At 43.3% G+C, this 23,989-nt stretch overlaps 1 protein-coding gene across 28 annotated transcripts in view; it reads left to right on the top strand.

The window, feature by feature from the left end:
* The window catches only part of LOC310795973 (neurexin-1a-like), a gene marked incomplete at both ends in the record, with an annotated part of 449,961 nt that overhangs the window by 368,912 nt on the left and 57,060 nt on the right, over nt 1-23,989 (top strand). For 22 of the 28 annotated variants that reach the window (XM_083658100.1, XM_083658109.1, XM_083658110.1 and 19 more), the window contains 2 exons: nt 15,539-15,710; nt 23,744-23,833. In XM_083658100.1, the coding sequence (XP_083514226.1) occupies nt 15,539-15,710; nt 23,744-23,833 (262 nt within the window). The remainder of the gene's footprint in view (nt 1-15,538; nt 15,711-23,743; nt 23,834-23,989) is intronic. The other 6 variants (XM_083658106.1, XM_083658105.1, XM_083658103.1 and 3 more) reach the window with 1 other exon arrangement.

The following is a 23,989-nucleotide window of genomic DNA, read 5'->3' as shown; positions in this document are numbered from 1 at the left end:
GTGTGGAATTTCACCCCCCCCCCCCAATTTACGAATGCAACCATAACCCTCCCTTATAAAAAGAAAAGAAAAGAAAGGTTGTGGTTTAAGTAACGCATAGTCACAACTAAACACCTCTTGTTCTACACTAGATCTTTAATGTAGTCCACTGTGATGAGTTCAGTATGTTCTACAGTAGATCTTTAATGTAGTCCACTGTGATGAGCTCAGTATGTTCTACAGTAGATCTTTAATGTAGTCCACTATGATGAGTTCAGTATGTTCTACAGTAGATCTTTAATGTAGTCCACTGTGATGAGTTCAGTATGTTCTACAGTAGATTTTTAATGTAGTCCACTGTGATGAGTTCAGTATGTTCTACAGTAGATCTTTAATGTAGTCCACTGTGATGAGTTCAGTATGTTCTACAGTAGATCTTTAATGTAGTGCACTGTGATGAGTTCAGTATGTTCTACAGTAGATCTTTAATGTAGTCCACTGTGATGAGCTCAGTATGTTCTGCAGTAGATCTTTAATGTAGTCCACTGTGATGAGTTCAGTATGTTCTACAGTAGATCTTTAATGTAGTCCACTGTGATGAGTTCAGTATGTTTGAGCTGTGTTAACATTAAAAGATAGAAGGGGAAAAAAGAGTGTATACTGAGAGGCGTGTGTCTGTGACGGTGGAGGAGAGAAACAGGGTTGGTGAATGAAGAGGGGGAAAAAGGGCACAATAATAACATGGGACTGATGGGGAATAATATTGGAGCGCATGAAAAAAGTCATCCATGAAATTGCTTGTTGCATCCTTTAAAACATCTTGATTGATGGTGGCAATTTTAAAGCTTGGCAGTTTCCCAGTTATATGGAAGTATGAGAAAGTCCTACTCCAGGTTCTCGTGAAGGAAGGATCCAGCCTAAAAGACTTTAACGTTGTTTAAAAATAGCTATTGGCAATACACCTTGCTTTCCCGGGTCCATTCTCTTGCTGCATTTATCTTCTTCTCAGAGATAATGGGCCAAGCATAGACACAGTGACATCGGGTGGAGGCCTTTCCAGAGCAGATACTGTTCAGTTTAATAGGAGAAAACGTCTCAGATGTCGGAAACATCAGTGGTGAACATCAGGGTTTGGGTCGGTTTTGGTCATTCACGTTGCACCAGCCTTCAACAATCATACAGGAGGAGGTCCATCATAGAAGAGGCAGAGAGACCATGAATGCCATGCAGCCAGAAGACAGGCTGCATTTATTTTAGCCAATGTATTTATCAGATTTTAGAATATACTATATATATATCACTTAACTTACAATTACAAACAATAAAAAAAGAAATAAAGAATTATTATGTATTATGTCTTCAGGGGAGAGCATCAATTGACCCTACATGTCTTCAAAAGGTATTCACTTAAGAGCACATGTGAATTTGTCCATAGATAGTGAGCCTGTTAATTCCTTCATCCGTTGGCTGATAGTTGGTTATTAGAGAGATTATCCAGAGTTTAGCAATTTCAGGTTTGGCTTGAAGTCAGCGCATTCCAATTTATAGGAAAAATATCCCCTCTCCCGCAGTACTCTCGTTTGATCATTTTCCCAACCCCCTCCCCTCCCCCCCAAGGTGTAACAAAGTTTATCTCTTTGGTATGGCAGCCGGCTAGGAGCACCACTTCAAGATGGCCGCCACTGCTGCTTCAATGCCAGTTGAAAAATGTCAGAGAGCCACTCTAACAAATTGCAGCCTAATGGCCTTCATAATGTCACCATAGTTATTTTTCTACGACTGAATTGCCACTTTTATTTTAAAAGTTCTTGCCGTACGACGATAGGGCCCTAAGACACATTCCTCATAATAATACAGTACTTACATATTCTGGCAATAAAAGTGATTTTGATTCTGACTCTGAAGCTGTGCTGTGTTGAACCCTCTTCAGCTTTTTGGCCTCTTTACTCAACAATACCTAACATTCTTTTAAAGCCAACATCTCTATTTTTCTTCTTTGTGGATGTTGTTATGACATACAGTACGTTATCAATAACCTTTAGAACGATGAATTTAATTTGAGTTTTTCAACATTTTATTTTACATTTTTTCCTAACAGTACATGAACAAAACACACGAACAGGCTCGGACCAAGAAAAACAAAAAACATGATCAACATTCAATATTACAACGTGGTGCTTATGTACTTATAAGAGATATTGTGCAAGGGATCCCACGCAAGGGGTGCACGAGCAACCAGCCAGGCCAGTCACCTGTCACCCCTAACCTCATCAAGGTATGCCAGGAACGGGTCCCAGATGGCATAGAATTTTTTAAGTTAGTTGGTCCTCAAGAACTTAATTCTCTCCTCCAGAGGTCATGTCCGTCAACCACAATTGAAAAGAAGATAAAGAGGGGGATTTCCGTTCCTTCAGAATGAGTTTCTTGGCAGTTACAGTTCTCCCCTGCGTCAGAGACTGCTGCACAGCTGTAGGGAAGTTCAGAGAGGACTCAGAACAGCCGAAGATTGCGAGTTCTGCCTCCGGCTGAAGGGTTATTTTGTAGGCCTTAGAGTACCAGTCAAATATTTTGGCCCAGAATCCTGTGCCAAAAAAAGCGTGTTCATTTGGGAGTGCTTCAAAGGTATGAATCTTGGATCGAACATAATCTCTGATTTGCAGGTATCTGACCTGTGCCGTGCCAGGCAATTCAAACTTCCTCTTCAGTAGATCAAAGACATTTCTGTGTTGAGAATGGATGGCATTATTTTGTTTATTGTGTGTGTGTGTGTGTGTGTGTGTGTGTGTGTGTGTGTGTGTGTGTGTGTGTGTGTGTGTGTTTTGCTTGATGTTGGATCTCATCTCTTCCATTACGGTCTGTGCATCGTTGATGTGAGATGTATATCCTGTCTTTATTGAAAACCAATAACAATTCTGTAAGTTGGGGAACCTGTTGTGCCATTTTTGTGCAGAAATCGCGGGAACTTTGAAAAATTGCTGCAAGCCCCCGCAAATATTGTGGAGATTGGTTTAATTTGCATTAATTATTGCAATCGCAAAATCACAATCAGCACTGTTAAAGTGGTGCTTGAGTGAAAATGTGTGTATTGACATGAGATTAGCAATGGATTACAGTTTTCCCGTACATTTCCCCTTAACTTCCCCTTCTATCAGAAGCCGCGAATTGGAAGCATTGTTATCCTTTAATCACATTAACAAGAAAAGATATGATGAGAAAAGAGTCAAAATAACGCAAGTGATTCACTTAAGAACAAAAACAGATCACACCATGAGAAGAGATAACATAACCACAAACATCCTTTGCAAAGGGTGAACACAAATTCACCAAAGTCACTGCTTTTGGATGTTGTAACTGTGAAGCATCTGCATAGCATTGTCCATAGCTTTATACACTTAATCTACTGTCTAAACTCTGGCTTTGATATTGGCAGGCTTTAATCTTCAGCAGATTTTGTATTTATTATGAACCATGGACCATCTGGCTAGACACAATAACATGTTGTCATTATGCTATTGACATAATGTTGTGTCTGGAAATCTAGTTGTGAGAATGAAGGGTCAGTCGTGGCATATGGTCCCTGCCTTAGTGCACGTTCACACCATACGCCAATCTCACGCTGAAGCCACGCACTTTCATTCCGGCGTCCTTGTTAACAGACGAGTCCGTTCACTCCAGCCGCACGCTGAAGCTACGCTAAAGCCACGCTGAACCCATTCAGCGTTTCAGCTTCTGTTCTATTTTACAAGCATGCTAAGGAAAAGAGTGTGACCGGTTTAGCGCGACACTCAGCTTCAGCGTGACTTTAGCGTATGGTTGGCGTATGGTTTGAACAAAGCGTTAGTGCCTTTGGGCATGTCATTGCCTCTGTAGCTGAACTCACTCTTTTTTCCCCTTCAGTTTTTTTACAGCACTCTGCCAAAATCTCTCCAAATGCATACTTTATTATATTTGACCTGATTTAGCCGCAGAGCTGCGCTACACAAATGGCACTGATGTACAGTAGTGAGCGGTGGTCTAGCTCTGCTCAGGAGGGTGGAGTGAGTCCTGACACTGATGTAGTGAGCAGGGGTCTAGCTCTGCTCAGGAGGGTGGAGTGAGTCCTGACACTGATGTAGTGAGCAGGGGTCTAGCTCTGCTCAGGGGGGTGGAGTGAGTCCTGGCACTGATGTAGTGAGCAGGGGTCTAGCTCTGCTCAGGAGGGTGGAGTGAGTCCTGGCACTGATGTAGTGAGCGGGGGTCTAGCTCTGCTCAGGAGTGAGTCCTGGCACTGATGTAGTGAGCAGGGGTCTAGCTCTGCTCAGGAGGGTGGAGTGAGTCCTGGCACTGATGTGGTGAGCGGGGGTCTAGCTCTGCTCAGGGGGGTGGAGTGAGTCCTGGCACTGATGTGGTGAGCGGGGGTCTAGCTCTGCTCAGGAGGGTGGAGTGAGTCCTGACACTGATGTAGTGAGCGGGGGTCTAGCTCTGCTCAGGGGGGTGGAGTGAGTCCTGGCACTGGTGTAGTGAGCAGGGGTCTAGCTCTGCTCAGGGGGGTGGAGTGAGTCCTGGCACTGGTGTAGTGAGCAGGGGTCTAGCTCTGCTCAGGAGGGTTGAGTGAGTCCTGACACTGATATATTGAGCGGGGGTCTAGCTCTGCTCAGGAGGGTTGAGTGAGTCCTGACACTGATGTAGTGAGCGGGGGTCTAGCTCTGCTCAGAGGGGTGGAGTGAGTCCTGGTGGAGAGGACAAGCTGAAGGTCGACTGGCCCCCGCTGCCTGCCGCTGCGTGCCGCGTGCCAGCTGTCACAGTGGACAGACAGGAGAATCACCTGAAACTCAAATTGATTCCTTTGAGTGAGAGAGAACGAAGTCCCAGCTATCTGTTGACCTCTCTTGATGGAATTCTTCACATGAGGGGCAGAGATAGGTCTTGTAAGCAGACAGCAAATGTCATTTCAGAAAGAGACAGATTGGTGCAAAAAGACGCAGCCGTTATGTGCTCTCGCATCAGCAATGAGCGGCTCTTTTTTCCCCTAATCACTAAAACTTACATCCACTTGTGTAAAAAAGAAAAGAAAGAAAGACAACTCTCATGAGTCTTTTCCACATCACATGACAAATAGAGAATGGTATTGTTGCATTATACATGAAGCATAAACCAGTCAAGTCACGTCATCTTGAGTCCAAGTCCTCGAGCCTCGATCCCCTGCCTTCAAGTCAGAGTCCAACGAGTCTATAAGTCACTAAAGAAGAGTTCCAGTCCAGTCCCGATGACCTGAGTCCGACTCCAGAGTTAGCCTGATGAGCGTGAATCCGTGCGTGAATGTAGGCCCTTGTGCACAATTTAATAATGTCACAGTATTAATATAGCTATCAATATTGTATGGCAAATAATTAGGGCCTATTAAAAAAACCCAGGAGAGATTAATGATCAATTATCAAATCGTAGTCCTCGTCTCCAACTTCTGAGTCCTAATGCATGAATGAAGTCCTGAAAATGAGTCCAGGACTCTGACTTTCGACTTCGACTACTACTACCCTTTAATAGTGACATAGCCTCATGCTGGATAAACTAGTGTCCTCGTCCTCATGCTGGTTTTCCCTTAGCGTTCTCCTGCATGGACGTGCTGCTGTGGCTGGCTTGATGAAGTATGCACTGTATTAACTTGAGGCAGTGGCTACTTGATAGAGTCTCCTGGCGGGAAACAATCTCAAGCTAACTTCACAGATAATGAGGCACTTTAGCTGGCGGAGTGGATTTAGAAACACTCTGGAAACCCTCCGAGGAGGAGATGAAGTGAAGAGGGAGGACACCTTGCTTTCATAGCAGAGTTCACTTAAGGCCCAATTATATGCTCCGTTTTCGGACGAAAATAAATGCGCCCGTTTCAAACGGTGTAATCGTCGTTGCCCACATACTTTCACGTGTCTTTCACGTTGATATCATGTTAAGCAATACATCCACTAGTGGGCAGTAGAGAGTCAAATGTGTGAGTGTGTTTGTGGTACTAGTCTGTTCAATCTGTATCCGTAAGCTTTCAGAAAACGTGCAGAGTAGGGACAGAAAGCTCTGTCCGCATGTGCATCTGTATTTAATGTTGAGCATCATTGGGCCTTTAGACGCAGCTCGGCATACATGCATTTGCCAGATCCTCTTCCACAGGTACAGCAGCCTCCATCTCTGTGCTCCTGGCTGGGAAGTGTGGTTTTCCAAGAGACAGTATATAGTCGACCATTTCACTGCATGGAATTCTGTTGCCAGGGAACAGTCTGAACCCTAGTTTATTTCCTGTCCGCTAGTGCAGTGTTTCCTCCAGGATTTGTTTCAGCAGCGGTGGCCGAGGGCCGGTGGCGGAGGTTAAGCGCGTGTCGCACAACGCCGCCGGGCTGGAGAACTGCACGGATATATATACTGTAATGTAATGTTTGTTTGTAGCATCTGTAACTTCATGCTGCTTTCCTTGGTCAGGGTCCCCCAAAAATATGTTCTCTTATTTTGAAGCAGCGGTGGGCCGCCGCTACTAAGTGCATATAGAGGAAACCCTGAGCCAATGTATTAGCAAAGACAGGTAATAAGTTAGGGTACATTTATAATGTTGATGTTGTCAAGTTGAAACGGACGATAGGACCATATGACACAGTTAACTGTGTCATATGGTCACCTGACTTCTTACTAAGCGTTAACTATCATATGGTCACCTGACTTCTTACTAAACGTTAACCATCATATGGTCACCTGACTTCTTACTAAGCGTTAACTATCATATGGTCACCTGACTTCTTACTAAGCGTTAACTATCATATGGTCACCTGACTTCTTACTAAGCGTTAACTATCATATGGTCACCTGACTTCTTACTAAGCGTTAACTATCATATGGTCACCTGACTTCTTACTAAGCGTTAACTATCATATGGTCACCTGACTTCTTACTAAGAGTTAACTGTCATATGGTCACCTGACTTCTTACTAAGAGTTAACTGTCATATGGTCACCTGACTTCTTACTAAGAGTTAACTGTCATATGGTCACCTGATATGGACGTCTAGGGAAAGTGCGCTGTGCCCAGCGTCTATTTTCACAGCGCTCCAGCGTTTTTGTGCGCCGGCTCCCAGCTGAAAATATTTCAACTTTCCAGAAAGACACTGGTGTCGGGTGCTCCTTTTCTGGCAACTAATCATATGGAGAAACTATCGCAACAGAGATAGAAAGGCTCAATTGTGGGAGCAGATTGGCTAGAGACACTTAGTATTTCTGGTGAGTGTTGAGCTAAATCACTGTATGTGTGTTGTTAGCTGTCAGCTATCAACCTAGCTACCGCACTAAGCTAACGTTACTTTCAGACTGCTTCCTTGCATATTTTGCGCTGATCAGCGCTCCAGTGTACTTCCAGCATTTAACGGTCAGAAAAAGACACTAGATGGACACACGGCCTTAGTCAGATCATACTTTTTCACCATTTTCTGACATTTTATAGACCAAACAACTAATCGATGAATCGAGAAAATAATCCACAGATGAATCGATAATGAAAATAATTGTTAGTTGCAGCCCTACCCCTCTTCCTCGTATACACACACACACACACACACACACACACACACACACACACACACACACACACACACACTTGACGGGATGACGGAGGTACTCCCCCACCTTCCAGCAGGCCCCTCTCAGACATGCACTGGAGGGAGGCGTGTTGTTGGAGCAGTGAGCTATGAAATGTGACGGGCGCACACACACACACACACACACACACACACACACACACACACACACACACACACATGCACACACACACACACACACACACACACACAGTGCTGGCAACATGGATGAGTCGTAAACAAGCAGAACATTAAGGCATCTCTACACAGTGCTGTTGGTTTGTGCTGAGATGGGAGAAGAAGAGGCTGACACCACCTCCCACTTGGTTTGACGTTAGCTTGATCTGCGATGGGGGAATAAGGTCGCTCCAACAAGCTCTTACAAACTTGTGGATCTGTTTCAGCCAGCGGCTTTCTGTTTGCACTTCCGTGTTTTTTTTAGTTTTTTTTACCCTCCGGCAGATTGTGAACAAGATATCATATCCTTTTCACAAACATGCCAAGAAAAATATGAAAATAATCTTTTATTATTTGTTTCGTTATTTATTTAACAGTGACACTGTTATTAAGAGTTAGAATAGAATAGAATAGAATATAATAGAATTCTTTACTTGGCCAAGGTGTTTGTAAGCTGTATAAGTTCTGAGATTTATCTGAATTTCATAACCTGGGTGGTTATTATCAATTCTCTTGAATGATCTTGATTTAGATTCCTAAAACATTACTCTTTGCACAGAAGTACTTTTGTTGACATGATTGGTTAAAGTAAACACCATAAAAAAGTTAATTTTACTCACTTGGACTCATCATTTCAGAAAGACAGTTGTATGAGTATAGTAAAACAAGCCTATCGTCATATAATGAGTAGGGCTGTGAATATTCACTGGCCTCACGATTCGATTCGATTACAATTCATCTGTCAACGATTCGACTCAATTCCACGATGCATCACGATGCATCTCGATACAGCTCAAGTATCGCATCCTCAATTTTCTGTTATTACTACATATGGCTACTTTTTCATCAATTAATACAAGCAGTCAGATAAATATCAACTCCCTTTTTTACTTAGAAAGTGCTTTAAAATCTGAATGTCAACATACATTTAAACATAAACAATTGAACAATTCATCTGTCAATGATTCCATTCAATTTGATTCAGCGATGCATGGATTAAACGATACATTTTGACACCCCTAATAATGAGCGCATGTGAGAGAAATCCTCACACGCTGAGTTTAGCTGCAGCTCCTCCGCCCTCCAGCTGCAGGGATGGGAAGCGTGAAAAAGGGGAAGATTAGAGGAGAATGGAGGATCAACTTCTTCACTTAATTAAACTCTATTGCAGCTTGATGAGCAATTAATCAAGGCAGCGTGCAGCGCGTCAGGCAGCGCCCAGTTCTTGGGGTGCAGCATACAGTAGACCCCCAGGGGGCGGCCTGCAGGGAGTGAGCAGCCCTAAAATTGTACAGGGTGTAATGGGCTGGTTTATGTAAGCAGCGATCAATCACTCTGCCACATAAGCCTGCACCCCATTACTCTCCCTGCCCAACTCACTGAGAAACGACGTGTCTGAGTAGATCACATTTCAGGAGGAAGGGGAAAAAAATCAAAATGTAATGGATTATTATTTAGATTTTAGGAGAATAATATTGTTGTTTAAAAAAGCAATGGCAGCCCTATCTAAGCAGGCCGATGCAATAACAGGCAAAGTTAATCACGTTATTGTGTGAGAAACACAGCCTATTCACCTTATGTAGCCCCGCCCACTTGACCCATTGTATCACGACTTCCTGTTCAAAAAGCCAGCTGTTTTACCTGCTCAGACTAGTCTGACTCACCTGGTCAAACCTAATTTGACTCATATTATTAGTCAGACTAGGTTTATGAGTCACAGGAAGTGTAAATACAATCAGAACTTCCAATTGTATTTCTACTTCCTGTTAGTCTCGAAAGCCAGACTCTTCTCTCTCTCTCTCTCTCTCTCTCTTCTGGTCTCTTCTGCATAAGGTGAGTAAGCACATCAAACTTTAAACAATTTAACATCTCAGACTCAACTTTCAGCGGTGATCTTTCATCAGACTCCCTAAGCTAATGTATTGTTCCTATCCTTTGTCTATTACCCCTTCATCCACCTCTTCAGCTCTTTTAAGACTGTAAAGTAGGCGTTTTTTTTGCAATGGAAATTGAGTTGGCAATTTGTGACTAAATGCAGAGAATTTATTAACGAGACCACGGGGAACATTAAAAGTCAATTGAAGGAGGCTATTAAAAGCGGCATTTTAATTGGCCTGGTCTCTCCCACTAAACCTGTTTTTTCCCCCTCTCTATCTTTTCCAAGAGCAATTGTGCCATGAAGTTGTGAGTGAGTGTGTTGCAGTGTCTGATAGTACTTTACAGAATGTTTCTGTTTAGATGCTATTCTCATGTTAAACAAATGCTATATTAAAGGTAAAGTCCCTTTAATGTTCACATTTTGAAGCCTCAGGTTTGGCATTTTGGCTGCGGCCATCTTGTTTTTCTGTTTTGTTTTTGTTTTTGTTTTTTAGCCAAGTGACGTATTTGTGACGTATTTGTAGCTATCATTTCATGACTTTTTTATGGTCTGAACGGGTGAGTTACTGTCTATAACAATTCAGCCACTAATACAGTTGTCATGAAAGGTTAAATTAGAGCCACACAGACCAAAACAGTTTTTTGAACCAGGCTGTTAACATGTTTATTGATGTAAAATCGGGGATTTTAACATGTGGGCGAATGGGGATTGACTCCCTTTTGCAGCCAGCTTCAAGTGGCCATTCAAGGAACTGCAGTTTTTGGTACTTTGCATTGGCCTCAATGTGACCAAGCGAGACTGCCCCCTCGAGAATAAACAGATGGTGCAGCTTTCAATAACAGAAAGGTTGTCGGTCATTAACTAAGAAGTGACTTTGAGCTGTTTCACTGTACTGCACATGGCTCTGCTGTGAGGACTGTTTCACTGTACTGCACATGGCTCTGCTGTGAGGACTGTACTGCACATGGCTCTGTTGTGAGGGCTGTACTACACATGGCTCTGCTGTGAGGACTGTACTGCACATGGCTCTGTTGTGAGGGCTGGTGGCAGACGCCCATGGCACCCACTGCCTCTGGGGGGATTACCACTTACTCACACAGGGCTTACCATCACACCACTGCCTCCAGATCATCCTCTCATTCTTTCAACTCTCCAGGACTGAAGACCCGACATATGTTGCAGTCACTGTAGCCGCGACGCTAGCTTGAAATCTGCTTTTCTGTGTGTGCGTGTGTGTGTGTGTGTGTCTGTGTGTGTGTCTGTGTCTGTGTCTGTGTCTGTGTGTCTGTGTCTGTGTGTGTGTGTGTGTGTGTGTGTGTGTGTGTGTGTGTGTGTGTGTGTGTGTGTGTTTTCGGCTGATTGGTATTTATGCCTGCGAGGAGTCAGTAAATCATGCTAGTACTGTAGCTTTAATTGTATCAGATGATATAATCTGTGTTGAAATTACAAAGCGTACGATTGTCCTAGATTTGGTAACATGGTGAAGACACATAACAAATGTTTTTAATTGCGCTTTAGCTTCTGGCTCTGGAGACACTTCCTGCTCATTCTGCACGAGAAGGGACAGGAGGGACAGGAGGGACAGGAGGGACAGAAGGGACAGGAGGTACAGAAGGGACAGGAGGGACAGAAGGGACAGAAGGGACAGGAGGGACAGAAGGGACAGGAGGGACAGGAGGGACAGGAGGGACAGAAGGGACAGGAGGGACAGAAGGGACAGGAGGGACAGAAGGGACAGGAGGGACAGAAGGGACAGGAGGGACAGAAGGGACAGGAGGGACAGAAGGGACAGGAGGGACAGAAGGGACAGGAGGGACAGAAGGGACAGGAGGGACAGGAGGGACAGAAGGGACAGAAGGGACAGGAGGGACAGGAGGGACAGAAGGGACAGGAGGGACAGGAGGGACAGAAGGGACAGGAGGGACAGAAGGGACAGGAGGAGTGTGTGTGCATGGGAGCAAGTGGGTGTGGTGGGGGGCTCGAAAAAGAGACATATTGGTGTATAATAATAATAATACACATAGCGCTTTTCTAGGTACTCAAAGACGCTTTATTATAGACGCAATTTGGTTTTGTGAATTCTTGTTCTGTTGCTATATTTACTGTCTATGACATGTGTTGGTGTCTTTATGGCGTCTTACTGTCTTCACTGTAAATCTGATTGATTTTGTAGGTTTCTTTTACATCTTGCCACAAGGACTACAGCTGAAAATTAGCCGGCTGGCTAACGCTGGCACATTTACAGAAATGTTGATTGTGTGCTGTCCTTAAATAAATGTAAATATTTTACATGAAACAAATAAACATACAGTATAACATAAACGTACACAGATACAGAACAAATACAAATGTAGGGGATGAAGGAGGATGGTGTAGGTGGAAGGTGGGAGGAAACCGGAGCACCCGAAGGAAAACCCACTCGAACACAGGGAGAACATGCAAACTCCACACAGAAAGGACCTGGGACGGACCCGGGTTCAAACCCGGGACCTTCTTGCTGTGAGGCAACAGTGCTAACCACTGAGTTACCGTGCCGCCATTGGGGAAGGCTCTGTCCCTCAAGGTGCGCTATGAGAGAGACGTAGAGAGATGGGGATGTCTTTGGCTGTGCTGACTATGGCTGGGTATTGGTTCAAATTTCAAGAATCGATTCGATTTCCGATTCACAAGGTTCCGAATCGATTAATTTCAATATCGATTTGGTTAGTGATACTAAAACGTGTTTTTTGAGCTGTACCCTGAATTACATGACTGTCCAGTTATGTAACACAGGGGTTCCCAACCTTTTTTGCGCCAAGGACCGGTCGATACATGGGGAAAAAACAGTTGCGGACCGGTTGTCAATTTTAATGGTTTTAGTTACACATATATTTACTCACCAGGTGATGACAAAGGGTAAATAACAGCCTTTTCATCTGTCAATAAAGACACTTTCACAATTATGCACAGTGATTTGATTTCAGCCTATATCATTTCTAAAAGTAGATATTAATGATCAAACATTTCCATTTATGTAACCTACAGTATTTATGTTTTTGTTTCAACTACAGTGCTGACTGTAGTTGGTGCATATGAGAGACACGTAGAGAGATGGAGACGTCTTTGGCTGTGCTGACTGGATAAGAGACATAGTTGGTGCATATGAGAGACACGTAGAGAGATGGAGACGTCTTTGGCTGTGCTGACTGGATAAGAGACATAGTTGGTGCATATGAGAGACACATAGAGAGATGGAGACGTCTTTGGCTGTGCTGACTGGATAAGAGACATACTGTAGTTGGTGCATATGAGAGACACGTAGAGAGATGGAGACGTCTTTGGCTGTGCTGACTGGATAAGAGACATACTGTAGTTGGTGCATATGAGAGACACGTAGAGAGATGGAGACGTCTTTGGCTGTGCTGACTGGATTAAGAGACATACTGTAGTTGGTGCATATGAGAGACACATAGAGAGATGGAGACGTCTTTGGCTGTGCTGACTGGATAAGAGACATACTGTAGTTGGTGCATATGAGAGACACGTAGAGAGATGGAGACGTCTTTGGCTGTGCTGACTGGATAAGAGACATACTGTAGTTGGTGCATATGAGAGACACGTAGAGAGATGGAGACGTCTTTGGCTGTGCTGACTGGATAAGAGACATACTGTAGTTGGTGCATATGAGAGACACGTAGAGAGATGGAGACGTCTTTGGCTGTGCTGACTGGATTAAGAGACATACTGTAGTTGGTGCATATGAGAGACACGTAGAGAGATGGAGACGTCTTTGGCTGTGCTGACTGGATAAGAGACATACTGTAGTTGGTGCATATGAGAGACACGTAGAGAGATGGAGACGTCTTTGGCTGTGCTGACTGGATAATGACATGCAGAGTGCTGCACTGCTAGCTTCAGCCTCCAACCAGCTGCTCGTTTCACTGCGGCTCATAAGAAGAGAGAGATTGCAGCAACAGATGCACTCATCTTAGCTGGATTACGCAGGAGTATTCGGGGACTTCGATCATGTCCTGTAAAAGGAGCTTATTAGAGGAGATACCCATCGCGTGTGGATCTGAGAAGGCCGAGGCGAAGCTGGGTTCAAGCCTCCTTTGAGACGTTCTCTTATATCGCCGTGCTTATACTGTTTTGATGCTCTCTCTGTAACGATAGCCGTGTTGCCTATATATGATTTAATGATTCAGTGTGTCCCACGATCTGCTCAGATACAAAGATCTCCTCTCAGCGAGCTGTGGAGCTACAGACTGTACGCCGGTCAAAGTGATGACAGGACACGTTTTTATGTTGGAAATGGGCTCCAGGCCAAGTAGCAATGCCCAGATGGTGCCTTTCATTATCCAGACGCGCTGGTTAAAAAAGAAACATGAAGCTATCAGAAGTGTTTTCCACTTAATGGGGAGAAAATGTTGCCTATAACAGAGTTTACACACAGTGCAGTAGTACAAGGTGTTCCTTCATCTCCACAAGGTGTTTCTTCATCTCCAGAAGGACTACGGTCAAAATAGACATGCAGGAAAAGTACAAAGGTGTTCGAGTAGAGATCTTCATCAGAGGACTACAGCAGGACATGTCAAATTGTGATCAGCATCTTGGGGGAGGTAGGTTAGCTCTGGTATATAGAGAACAACAAACCCATACATTTCTAAACAGAATTTGCATTATTCAAAAACATTCAGCATTACAGATCGGAGATGTTAAAAATTGCCATAATGTCTTAACATTCAGTTGCAACACAACTCGTCACTGCCCTCTACCCGCTGACTGGATTAGCAAATCATTTCTAATGCCAGTTCTGTTTGTTTTTTTAAATTAGATGGAAGTCAATATGAGCAAGCTGAGCAAACAGTGTGAATCTAAACTATAGGTTTGCTCTGCTTAGGCTACAGTACAATCATGTATGTGTGTGTGTAACATTTTAATAATGATACATCAAGGGAATTGTGTTGTGTGTGTGTGTGTGTGTGTGTGTGTGTGTGTGTGTGTGTGTGTGTGTGTGTGTGTGTGTGTGTGTGTGTGTACTTAGCACCTTACTTAGAACTGACAGTAGTAAATGGGTGGCACGGTGGTGGGTTTGAATCTCCACCCCGGTCCTTTCTGTGTGGAGTTTGCATGTTCTACCCGTGTTTGCGTGGGTTTCCTCCGGGTGCTCCGGTTTCCTGCCACAGTCTAAACTAAAGACATGCTGTGTTTGTGTCATATCATAATGTATATAATCTAGTAAAATGTGTAGTAGTATATGATGTATGTAACAGTAGCATATTTTGTGTAGATATATGATGACTGTGATGATGCTATTTAAAGCCCTTTGAGACATGCTTGTGATAAGGCGCTATAAACATAACTGAACTCAAACTTGGAAAGGGGAAAATGTAATTGCAGTGAGTCGGCACTTAAAAACATGTAATTGCAGTGAGTCGGCCCTTAAAAACATGTAATTGCAGTGAGTCGGCACTTAAAAACATGTAATTGCAGTGAGTCGGCCCTTAAAAACATGTAATTGCAGTGAGTCGGCACTTAAAAACATGTAATTGCAGTGAGTCGGCACTTAAAAACATGTAATTGCAGTGAGTCGGCACTTAAAAACATGTAATTGCAGGGAGTCGGCACTTAAAAACATGTAATTGCAGTGAGTCGGCACTTAAAAACATGTAATTGCAGTGAGTCGGCACTTAAAAACATGTAATTGCAGGGAGTCGGCACTTAAAAACATGTAATTGCAGGGAGTCGGCCCTTAAAAACATGTAATTGCAGTGAGTCGGCACTTAAAAACATGTAATTGCAGTGAGTCGGCACTTAAAAACATGTAATTGCAGGGAGTCGGCACTTAAAAACATGTAATTGCAGTGAGTCAGCAGTATTGAAAACACAAATGTCTTTTGTCTCTAAAGCCATTGTTTTCTGTGCTCTTCTCTTTTCAGGAAAAGGGAAACATCGCAGTTGTATTTAATGTGGGAACAGACGACATTAACATTGAGGAGACATCAAAGTTTGTAAATGACGGAAAGTACCATATAGTCAAGTTTACGAGGAGTGGGGGTAATGCCACTCTGCAGGTGGATGACCTGCCAGTCATTGAGCGCTACCCCACAGGTGAGTGAGCCCCTCTCTGAAATGCTGACATGACCCAGAGACTAACTACACTGTAGCAACCACGTGTTTATTACAATCGGTTTTAGGAAGATGATGTTGATCATGTTAACTTGGCATGTGCTTTGATGATGCTGTTTTTTTTTACAGTGACAGATGCAGAATGATACCAGTGTTATTGAGTTTCTTCCTCATCTCTATCTCTTTACATGAATCAATGCTGTTTACCATTCTAGCCTTTTTAAAAGTCTATTGAAATATCAGGTTGTACTTTGCTGCTGCCAGTCTAAAATCCACATGTCAAAGTGTACGCCCACTTCATTTCTGCATTATATTCCCTATACAAAATCCACCTACAGTGGATGTTTCACAGTATGTCAAATCAATAAGAGTATTGACATCATAATGACCACCTCATCAATTTTACTCCGGCAAGTAGGCTAGCTACGTCAATAGACTGACAAACCTACAGAAACCCAGTCAAATGAACTCGAATAGCCACAGTTAAATTAATTTGTCTATTGGGAATGAATTACTAGATGAGAGACTACATTATTGCACCAGGTTTGACCATGACATTGCATCTTCATATTAATTGCTCTCACAGCATACACGGAATAAGTACATACATAATTACATTTTTATTTGTGTTTGCACTTTTCCAAAGCAGCGTTCACACAGGGCCACTTTACACCAATAGCTACATAATCACAAGGCAGACGAGTCAAGATAAATGGACTATGATGGCAAGCCTAATAGAAAGTTATCTGTGATCTGTATAGTTAAGTAAGTGCTTTATGAGTTGTTCTTATAATTAATTCAATCAGCTAAATTAGCTGACAGTTAATTATGGTCACAATCTATTCCGGCTCTTGAGCAGAGTGGCAGCAACAGTGTAGGGATGATAGCTTGCGTGAATGAGAATGTGTCTGGAAAGTGTAGCTCTGAGGTAAGTCAGTTCAATATTTTCTGATGAGACCCCATTGATGGGGTCAGATGTGAAGTGTTCTCCGATCGGAGATTGGGGAAAAACTCAACAACACTGGTACTCTATGCTCCTTTAAAATGTCAAAGTGTTAATAGTACAGTATGATGGCTGCCAACTAGGAAAGTATTTAAAGCTTGGGTTGTTGAATCTGTTACCTTTCCAACTGCTTAAACGCTTTGACAAAAGCTATGGAGGACTGAAGGGACATTAATTCTACAATGAAATGATCTGACTGTTTTATAATAGTCTGGTAATGTTCACATCGTACTTCACACTGTGAAGGAGCTGGTACTCCAGGAGAGTTAGACTATATTACTGCAGTCGACACATCACCCTCCCTGATGACTCACTTAGGGCCCAGGAGGGCACTCTGGGAACGTCCGTTTCCACCCGAATGTTCTGAGTGTTCTGCTCACTGTCTAAAGCTGCCTTCACGTGAGAAGCGATCTTCTCTTCTCTCACCGCGAGGTCGAGTGGAGAGAGGTCAGCGCCAAGGAGGTCAAAGTTGAAACAATTTGAACCTTGAGCGCAGCAGCGCATGGTGGTCTATTTGAGCGGTGCGCGACGACAAGGGTAGTGCTGCTGGGAGGCAGCACTCTCTCCATAGAAAACAACGGCACGCACAGCAGGCGCAGAGCTATTTTACCGCGGATAAATGGCCGATAGAACTCAGACTTATCAGACTCGGCTAAGGAGCCTCATAGAACTGGGTAGCAAGACAAACAGAAGCAAGGTTGGGGAGGAATACATGTCTATTAAAATACTGTACTGTATTTAACACAAAGGAAAACAGCCCAGGCCTATTTCAAGTAAGAACAGCTGATTTTATTTTATACTGGCTGTTAACACAAGCAGGAAGAAAATCTGGTAAATTATCTCTTGATTGATACCATTTACCCTTCTATTTGGAAATAACAAGTTCATGTTGAAATCACTCATCCCTTAAATTGAAAATAAGATGTCTTAGTCTACGTTTTTCCACTGCCAGCAGATAAATGAATAGATGTCATAACCTGAATGTCATGAATGTTTCTTAGCCAGAAATTGGCTTTATCGCTCAAAGCCTCACTGAGAAAAATACATAAATAAATAAATAATGATTTAAAATGTTTAATGAAAGCTGGGGTTTCACAGATTATTTGCTGCTAGACAAGTCATCGTAATAGATAATAACATCTGATTGTTAAGTGCACGTTCTAAAAAAAAATGTGTTAGTAACAATGCCAACTCTGACTACCTTATTGACTAATTAACCGCCTAGTAACACAATGTCAACTCTGACTCCCTTATTGACTAATTAACTGTAATCCCAATTACCGTACTGCACAGTTTCTCCCCGCACCTCCTCCTTTCCCCGCACCTCCAGCACACGAACCCATTATTCTGTCTGTCTCGCCTGTAGTTTGACTCGTCTCTCTCTCTCGAGTGATAGCAGCCCCTCAGCCTCACAGGCCAATCACAGATCAACAGTGATCATGATACGAGTAGACGGCTCAGAAGAAAGTGATGGTGGACAGTGAGAGAGACACAGGAGATGAGACGGGAGGGAAGGAGCCATCATTGTCAAAAGCAAAGGGAATAATTGCTTCACCAGAGCCTATGTATCGCCGCCCTCGTAATCTCATTAAAAAGTCTCATGCTGCATACTTATGGGCCATTAGAAGTCCTTAACATTTTTATTCAATCTCGAATGCAGGACACAGACTAGGAACTAGCCGTCACCGGTTCTCTCTCTCTCTCTTTGATTCTATTATCTGCTGTGTAACACAAAAGACTGGACAGCTTAAAAAAGAGAGAGAGAAAAAAACGTCCCTTCTCCTGAATCTTGGCCATGGAAGTAATACCATCACAATGGTGCTGTCAGGCCCGTAGGCTACAGTGTGCTACAGTGTGCTACGCTACCGGAGCAGCCAATGAGCGCGCGCCGCACACAAAGATCATGGAGAAAGTCGCTGGCCTTATTCCTCCACTGTTATCAGAGCGTGATGCACTTACACAGCTCTCTCTCTCTCTCTCTCTCTCTCTCTCTCTCTCTCTCTCTCTCTCCCCACTCCCCATAGCTCTCTGTTCCCTCTCTTTCTGTCCTTTTTTTTTTTACCTCGATCTGTCCACCCCTGCCCCCCCTCTGATTGGTGGGATAGTGGGGGGAGGTACTGTCGGCTTATTTTGTCCAGGCTCTATATTCTATCTGCTCTGGTTTCCACGTTATCCCGTCCATGAGCCCGTTGAGTCTGTTGTGCAGCAGGCAATCAACCATCGGTGAGCATGCTTCCAAAATAACAAATGGTGCAGTGTCGTCCGCTGCCAAACTACATACAAAAAAAAAACAATGAATTGAATGGTAAAAAAATAACAGTGAGATTTGTCTCGGTCCTTCCTTCATAATTCTGAACAGAGGGTAGCATTTGCATATGAGTTCATCTCATGTGGAGAATGTCCCGGGGCTTGTAATGAGATAAGCCCCCCCCCCACCGCCCCCCACCCACCTTATCTGACCACTTTATTCACACAAAAAAGACAGACAACAAGAGAGTGAGGGCAAAGCGGGTCGGTGGGGAACGGCTCAACTGAAGCGCCGCTGTCTGCTGGAGCAGATAAGCCCCGGGCCATCCTGCAGAACCCAATCAGCCGGGCTCACACGGCCAGGATGAATGGGGCTGTGCTGCTGCAGGGAGGCCCAGGCAGAGGCAGGATGAATGGGGCTGTGCTGCTCCGGGGGGGCCCAGGGGAGAGCATTGTTTCACACTGCACTGCACTGGTGTATCATTGATCCCACAGAGGGATCAATGATACACCATCACACCTTGATTATATCCACTCTTAATTAACCTGGGTGTGAGGGGGGACTGAGCTGGGCGTGAGGGGGGGACTGAGCTGGGCGTGAGGGGGGGACTGAGCTGGGCGTGAGGGGGGGGCTGAGCTGGGTGTGATGGGGGACTGAGCTGGGTGTGAGGGGGGACTGAGCTGGGTGTGAGGGGGGGACTGAGCTGGGCATGAGGAGGGACTGAGCTGGGCATGAGGGGGGACTGAGCTGGGTGTGAGGGGGGGACTGAGCTGGGCGTGAGGGGGGACTGAGCGTGCCATAGCATGCACAGCTCAATAGATAAAGTGCTGCTCATAACACAAAAGTAGAGGATTTTATTTATTTATTTATTTATTTTATTTATTTTTGATCAAGTGTTTTCATCCATGAAATATATAGAACACCAACCGTAGAAAAACTGACTTGGAGGGAAGCTTTAAGGGAATTATTGTATGCACTGTTTAGGCGTTGCAGAGCCCAAGCAGCCTTGTATACAGTAAGGGAGATTCAATGTGCGCTCATACACCAAACAGTACGGTACGGAATTATTTAGTCACGTTTTCCATTCTCTTCTCACTACAACAGTGGACTTTTTAAGGTCACTCACTCCGATCATGCGTAGTGTACCCTCGACACCCCCCCCACACACACACACACACACACATTACCACTCCCCCCCCACACACACACACCTTACCACTCCCCACACACACACACACCTTACCACTCCCCCCCCCCCCCCCCCCACACACACACACACACCTTACCACTCCCCCCAAGCACCTACATGTATAAAGTGGTAATGCCCTTGATTTAGCAAATGACTTTACATGTAGACTAATTTGAAAAATGATTACAAGATCAAGTTGAAGATGAAATGAACGTACATGTTGAGGAGTGAGGCTTGGAGCTGGCTTTGTTTGTCTGGGTTCTGCACCTTATAAAGCATGAAGGTGCCCCTGACCATTTAGACAAAAATTAATGAATAGCCATGCAGGCTCTGGTGTGACCTTCATGAACATGTGAAGCACAGATGCTCTTCAGCCTGATAGTTTGATTGCCTGAAGCGATTCACTTCAGATGAGTGGACATTCTCTCAAAAATGTTTGCTTACTTTGTGCTTACTCACTTTGTTTAACTACATTCAACTCTCAGTAGCTGTTTCAGCAGTTAAATACTTTGGGTCATGCAGTTTAGTTAATTACAAACTACATATTCATAGTATTCTTGTGACACATTTTTTCTGCTATACAATATGGCACAATGCCACAGCTCATTGTCCATATTTGTCATTTAATGAGAATCACCAGCTATTTGATTAAAGTAATATGTGGTTTGTGACCAAGGTGTCTGCGAGCGAATAGTATGAATTTCCCTAGAACTTTAGCATTTTCCTGATTCCACCTCAACAAGTGCTCCCTATCCTAAGGTGACCACCTGTCCCCGGCTGGAGCTGTCCCCGAAAATGTCCCCGATGTTCTACTGGCGTCTGCGTCCGATATGACTCAGCTCTAGCGGGCTCATTCTTAAATCTAGAGTGAAGATACTTATAGGCTATGAAACTATGAAACCTTGTCGGGAAGGAAGGGGGCTAAATAATGAATTTTGAAAAACCGGCATGGTCAATTTCAAAGGGGACCCTTGACATCTCACCTCAAGATATCTGAATGAGAATGGATTCTATGAGTACCTATGAGTCTACCCTTCAGTGCATACAATCATTCCCTTAAAGCTTCCCTCCAGTCAGTTTTTCTACCTGTGTAACGGTTGGTGTTCTATATATTTCAACAGTGAATGAAGTGTGTGTGTGGGGGGGGGGCAGCAGGGGCCTCTTCATGAAGCAGACACTGTTTATTACAGTGCAACAGACATGGGCAAAATAAATGAAACCGGAATCAAACCCCCTTTATTATTTCATAGGTAATAACATTGGATATTTTAATGAGATATTGATTGCCGGACTGGAAATGTCCCCGATTTTCATTTGAGAAATCTGGTCACCTTACCCTATCCTCTCCTTAAAACACATCCTGGGGCTGCCCCAGTGAGGACTGGGCTGTCCTATAGTCCCTAAATCAAACACACCTACTCACTCAGTGTTCAGGTCAGTTGGACCTCCATGGAACAATATGAGATTTGGACTCAGACTGTGATCATTTCTCGTGATGTAGTTTGGATGTTGAACTACTTTTTGAAAGTAGTTTCAGTTTGATTTTGAGTCGTTAAGATGTAGTGTAAATACTTTTCATTGTGATGTAGCTCGTAGTTTGGTGAACTACAGTTTTAGAGAAGTTTCCCCAACACTGCCAAATTCCATGAGCTGTTGACAAGCCACAAAGGCCTTGATCCTCTACAGCAGTGGTAATAAACCTTGGCACATTTTTGCTTTTGCAAGGGCCACAATCCAAAAAGGCCCGTCTTCCCTCCTGAAACAGTTTGGTTCTGTTGGAGTCTCGCTGGCTCTTCAGCTCATAGCTCTCCAAGTTTCAGAAAGTCGGTACTGAACCTTGGGTGCTTTGTTTTGTGATGTCTGACGTTAACACAAAGCAGACAGATGCATTTTCACAAACCCATGGACACAAAGAAAAACTCTAGTTCCTCTTCAGATTTGTGTGATGGAGTTTGCGCTTGTCTCACACACCTGCAAACAGAGCGGGAGACCTGAGATCAATTGTGATTGGTTGTTCAGACGGTTGCGGCATTGGGCCTAATAGATTGATGTAACATGAGAATGAAATATTGATTAATTCTGCTGACATTGTATTTATTTATTTTTAAGTAAGACTTAAAAGAAGCACAACCTACCCATAAAGGCGCCACATGTTGCTCTAGAGCCTCCGTTTGAGTATCAGTGCTGTACAGTAATTCATGCTGATGCGATTAAAATATCTCTTCTGCCCTCTAAGACCTTCCATCAGACTCAGTCTGTGCGTCTGAGTTACCTTCAAACCGGCACGCTCCTTTCCTTTCTGATGCTATTCTCCACCAAATCATTGTTAGCCGCCGGATGTTTTATGTGCAAGAACAGAATGAATAGTTGATGGGACAAACATTGTCAATCGGCCGGAAGAATGGAACTGACTGAATTCAATCTCTGCAGACAATACCAGGGGAAAAGCACTCGGAGACAGTGGCACTGTGCTTGTGTAGAGGTTATTGGCCTTGACAAAAGGCTTTGGCCTAATCAATGCCAGCGCCCCTCCAATCTTGGAGTAGAGGTTTTTCCCCCGTTGCTCGTTCTCTTTCTCCCAACCTCCAAAGTTGTTCTTTTGGCTTCTTCTCTGTATACTGTTGGATGACCAGTCCTTTGCCACTGACTCTGACACCATTACAACATTTTTTGTAGCCTATTATACTGACATTTTTAGCATAATGCCAGATATGCTGATGCTCGCAAGTCATCAAGTCTTTGAGGGGCAAGTCCAAGTCAAATCTCAAGTCTCTTAGTCAAGATTGTTCACGAGTCCTAAATCTCGATTCCAAGTCAAGTCTCTAGTCACTGTGTGTGTGACTTAAGTGTGACTCGAGTCTGAGTCGCAAGTCCCCATCCCAGATATGCACAGGGTCAGCCAGTCAAACTCCACTGGTCTCCTCATAGCTTTTGTCAAAGTTTTATTGAATGTGGATTTTTAAGGACTGTACATGTGTGCACCTACTTTGACACTGTGCTATATGACAAAATGCTCTGAATGTATAGTTTGTTAACTGTTGTATTGCAATTAGCTTATTATTTTTTGTCAATTAGGCTATTTATAAATGGGGTGGGCATTTGTAATAATGTTACAGCTAAATTGATTTCTCCTTTAAACCATAAAAGGTTGATTCAACAATAAATGTAAATGATGTTCCTTTTGAAAAGTTATTTAACTAGTTTAAAAGCCAGTTAAAAAGATAGAGGGAAAAGAAAAATGGGTTGGAAATCATTGGGTAAAGATTCTGTTATGGAAATGTATAAATTTGTGATTTGGTTTGGTTGATAACATAGCTTGGTTGATAACATAGATTAACCTAGATGAAACATTAGCGTGCTAGTTAACAATTAATATAGGAATAATTTGTTGGCTAAAATAAAATAAAATGATTGAGTGAAGTCTGTTTAAATAATGTTTTAGAAAGTATTGTTTTTTAAATATCTAAACTTACACAAAAAACGTTTGCAGTTGTATAGCTCCAGCATTAAGTATGACCATTTAACCTTTGACCTTACAGATTGTAACCAATGAAATGTCTCTTTAAACTTTAAAGGCAACAATGATAACGAACGCCTGGCGATTGCTAGACAGCGAATCCCATATCGACTTGGTCGAGTAGTTGACGAATGGCTACTCGACAAAGGTAAAATCATTGATTAAAACTTCAAATAAAATAATTTGATCATAACCAAGTACTTTGTAAATAATAAACTTAAAAAAATAAATGTTCAGTAAAACTAAAAAACTAAATGATTTGAACAGTTAAATTTCGTTTGGAGTATTGCATACTTTTCATAAT

The sequence above is a fragment of the Poromitra crassiceps genome, assembly GCF_964638095.1.
Source record: "Poromitra crassiceps genome assembly, chromosome: 22".
Taxonomy (NCBI): Eukaryota; Metazoa; Chordata; class Actinopteri; order Beryciformes; family Melamphaidae; genus Poromitra; species Poromitra crassiceps.
The sequence above is the reverse complement of the archived record's forward strand: the minus strand, read 5'-3'. Positions and strand labels throughout refer to the sequence as shown.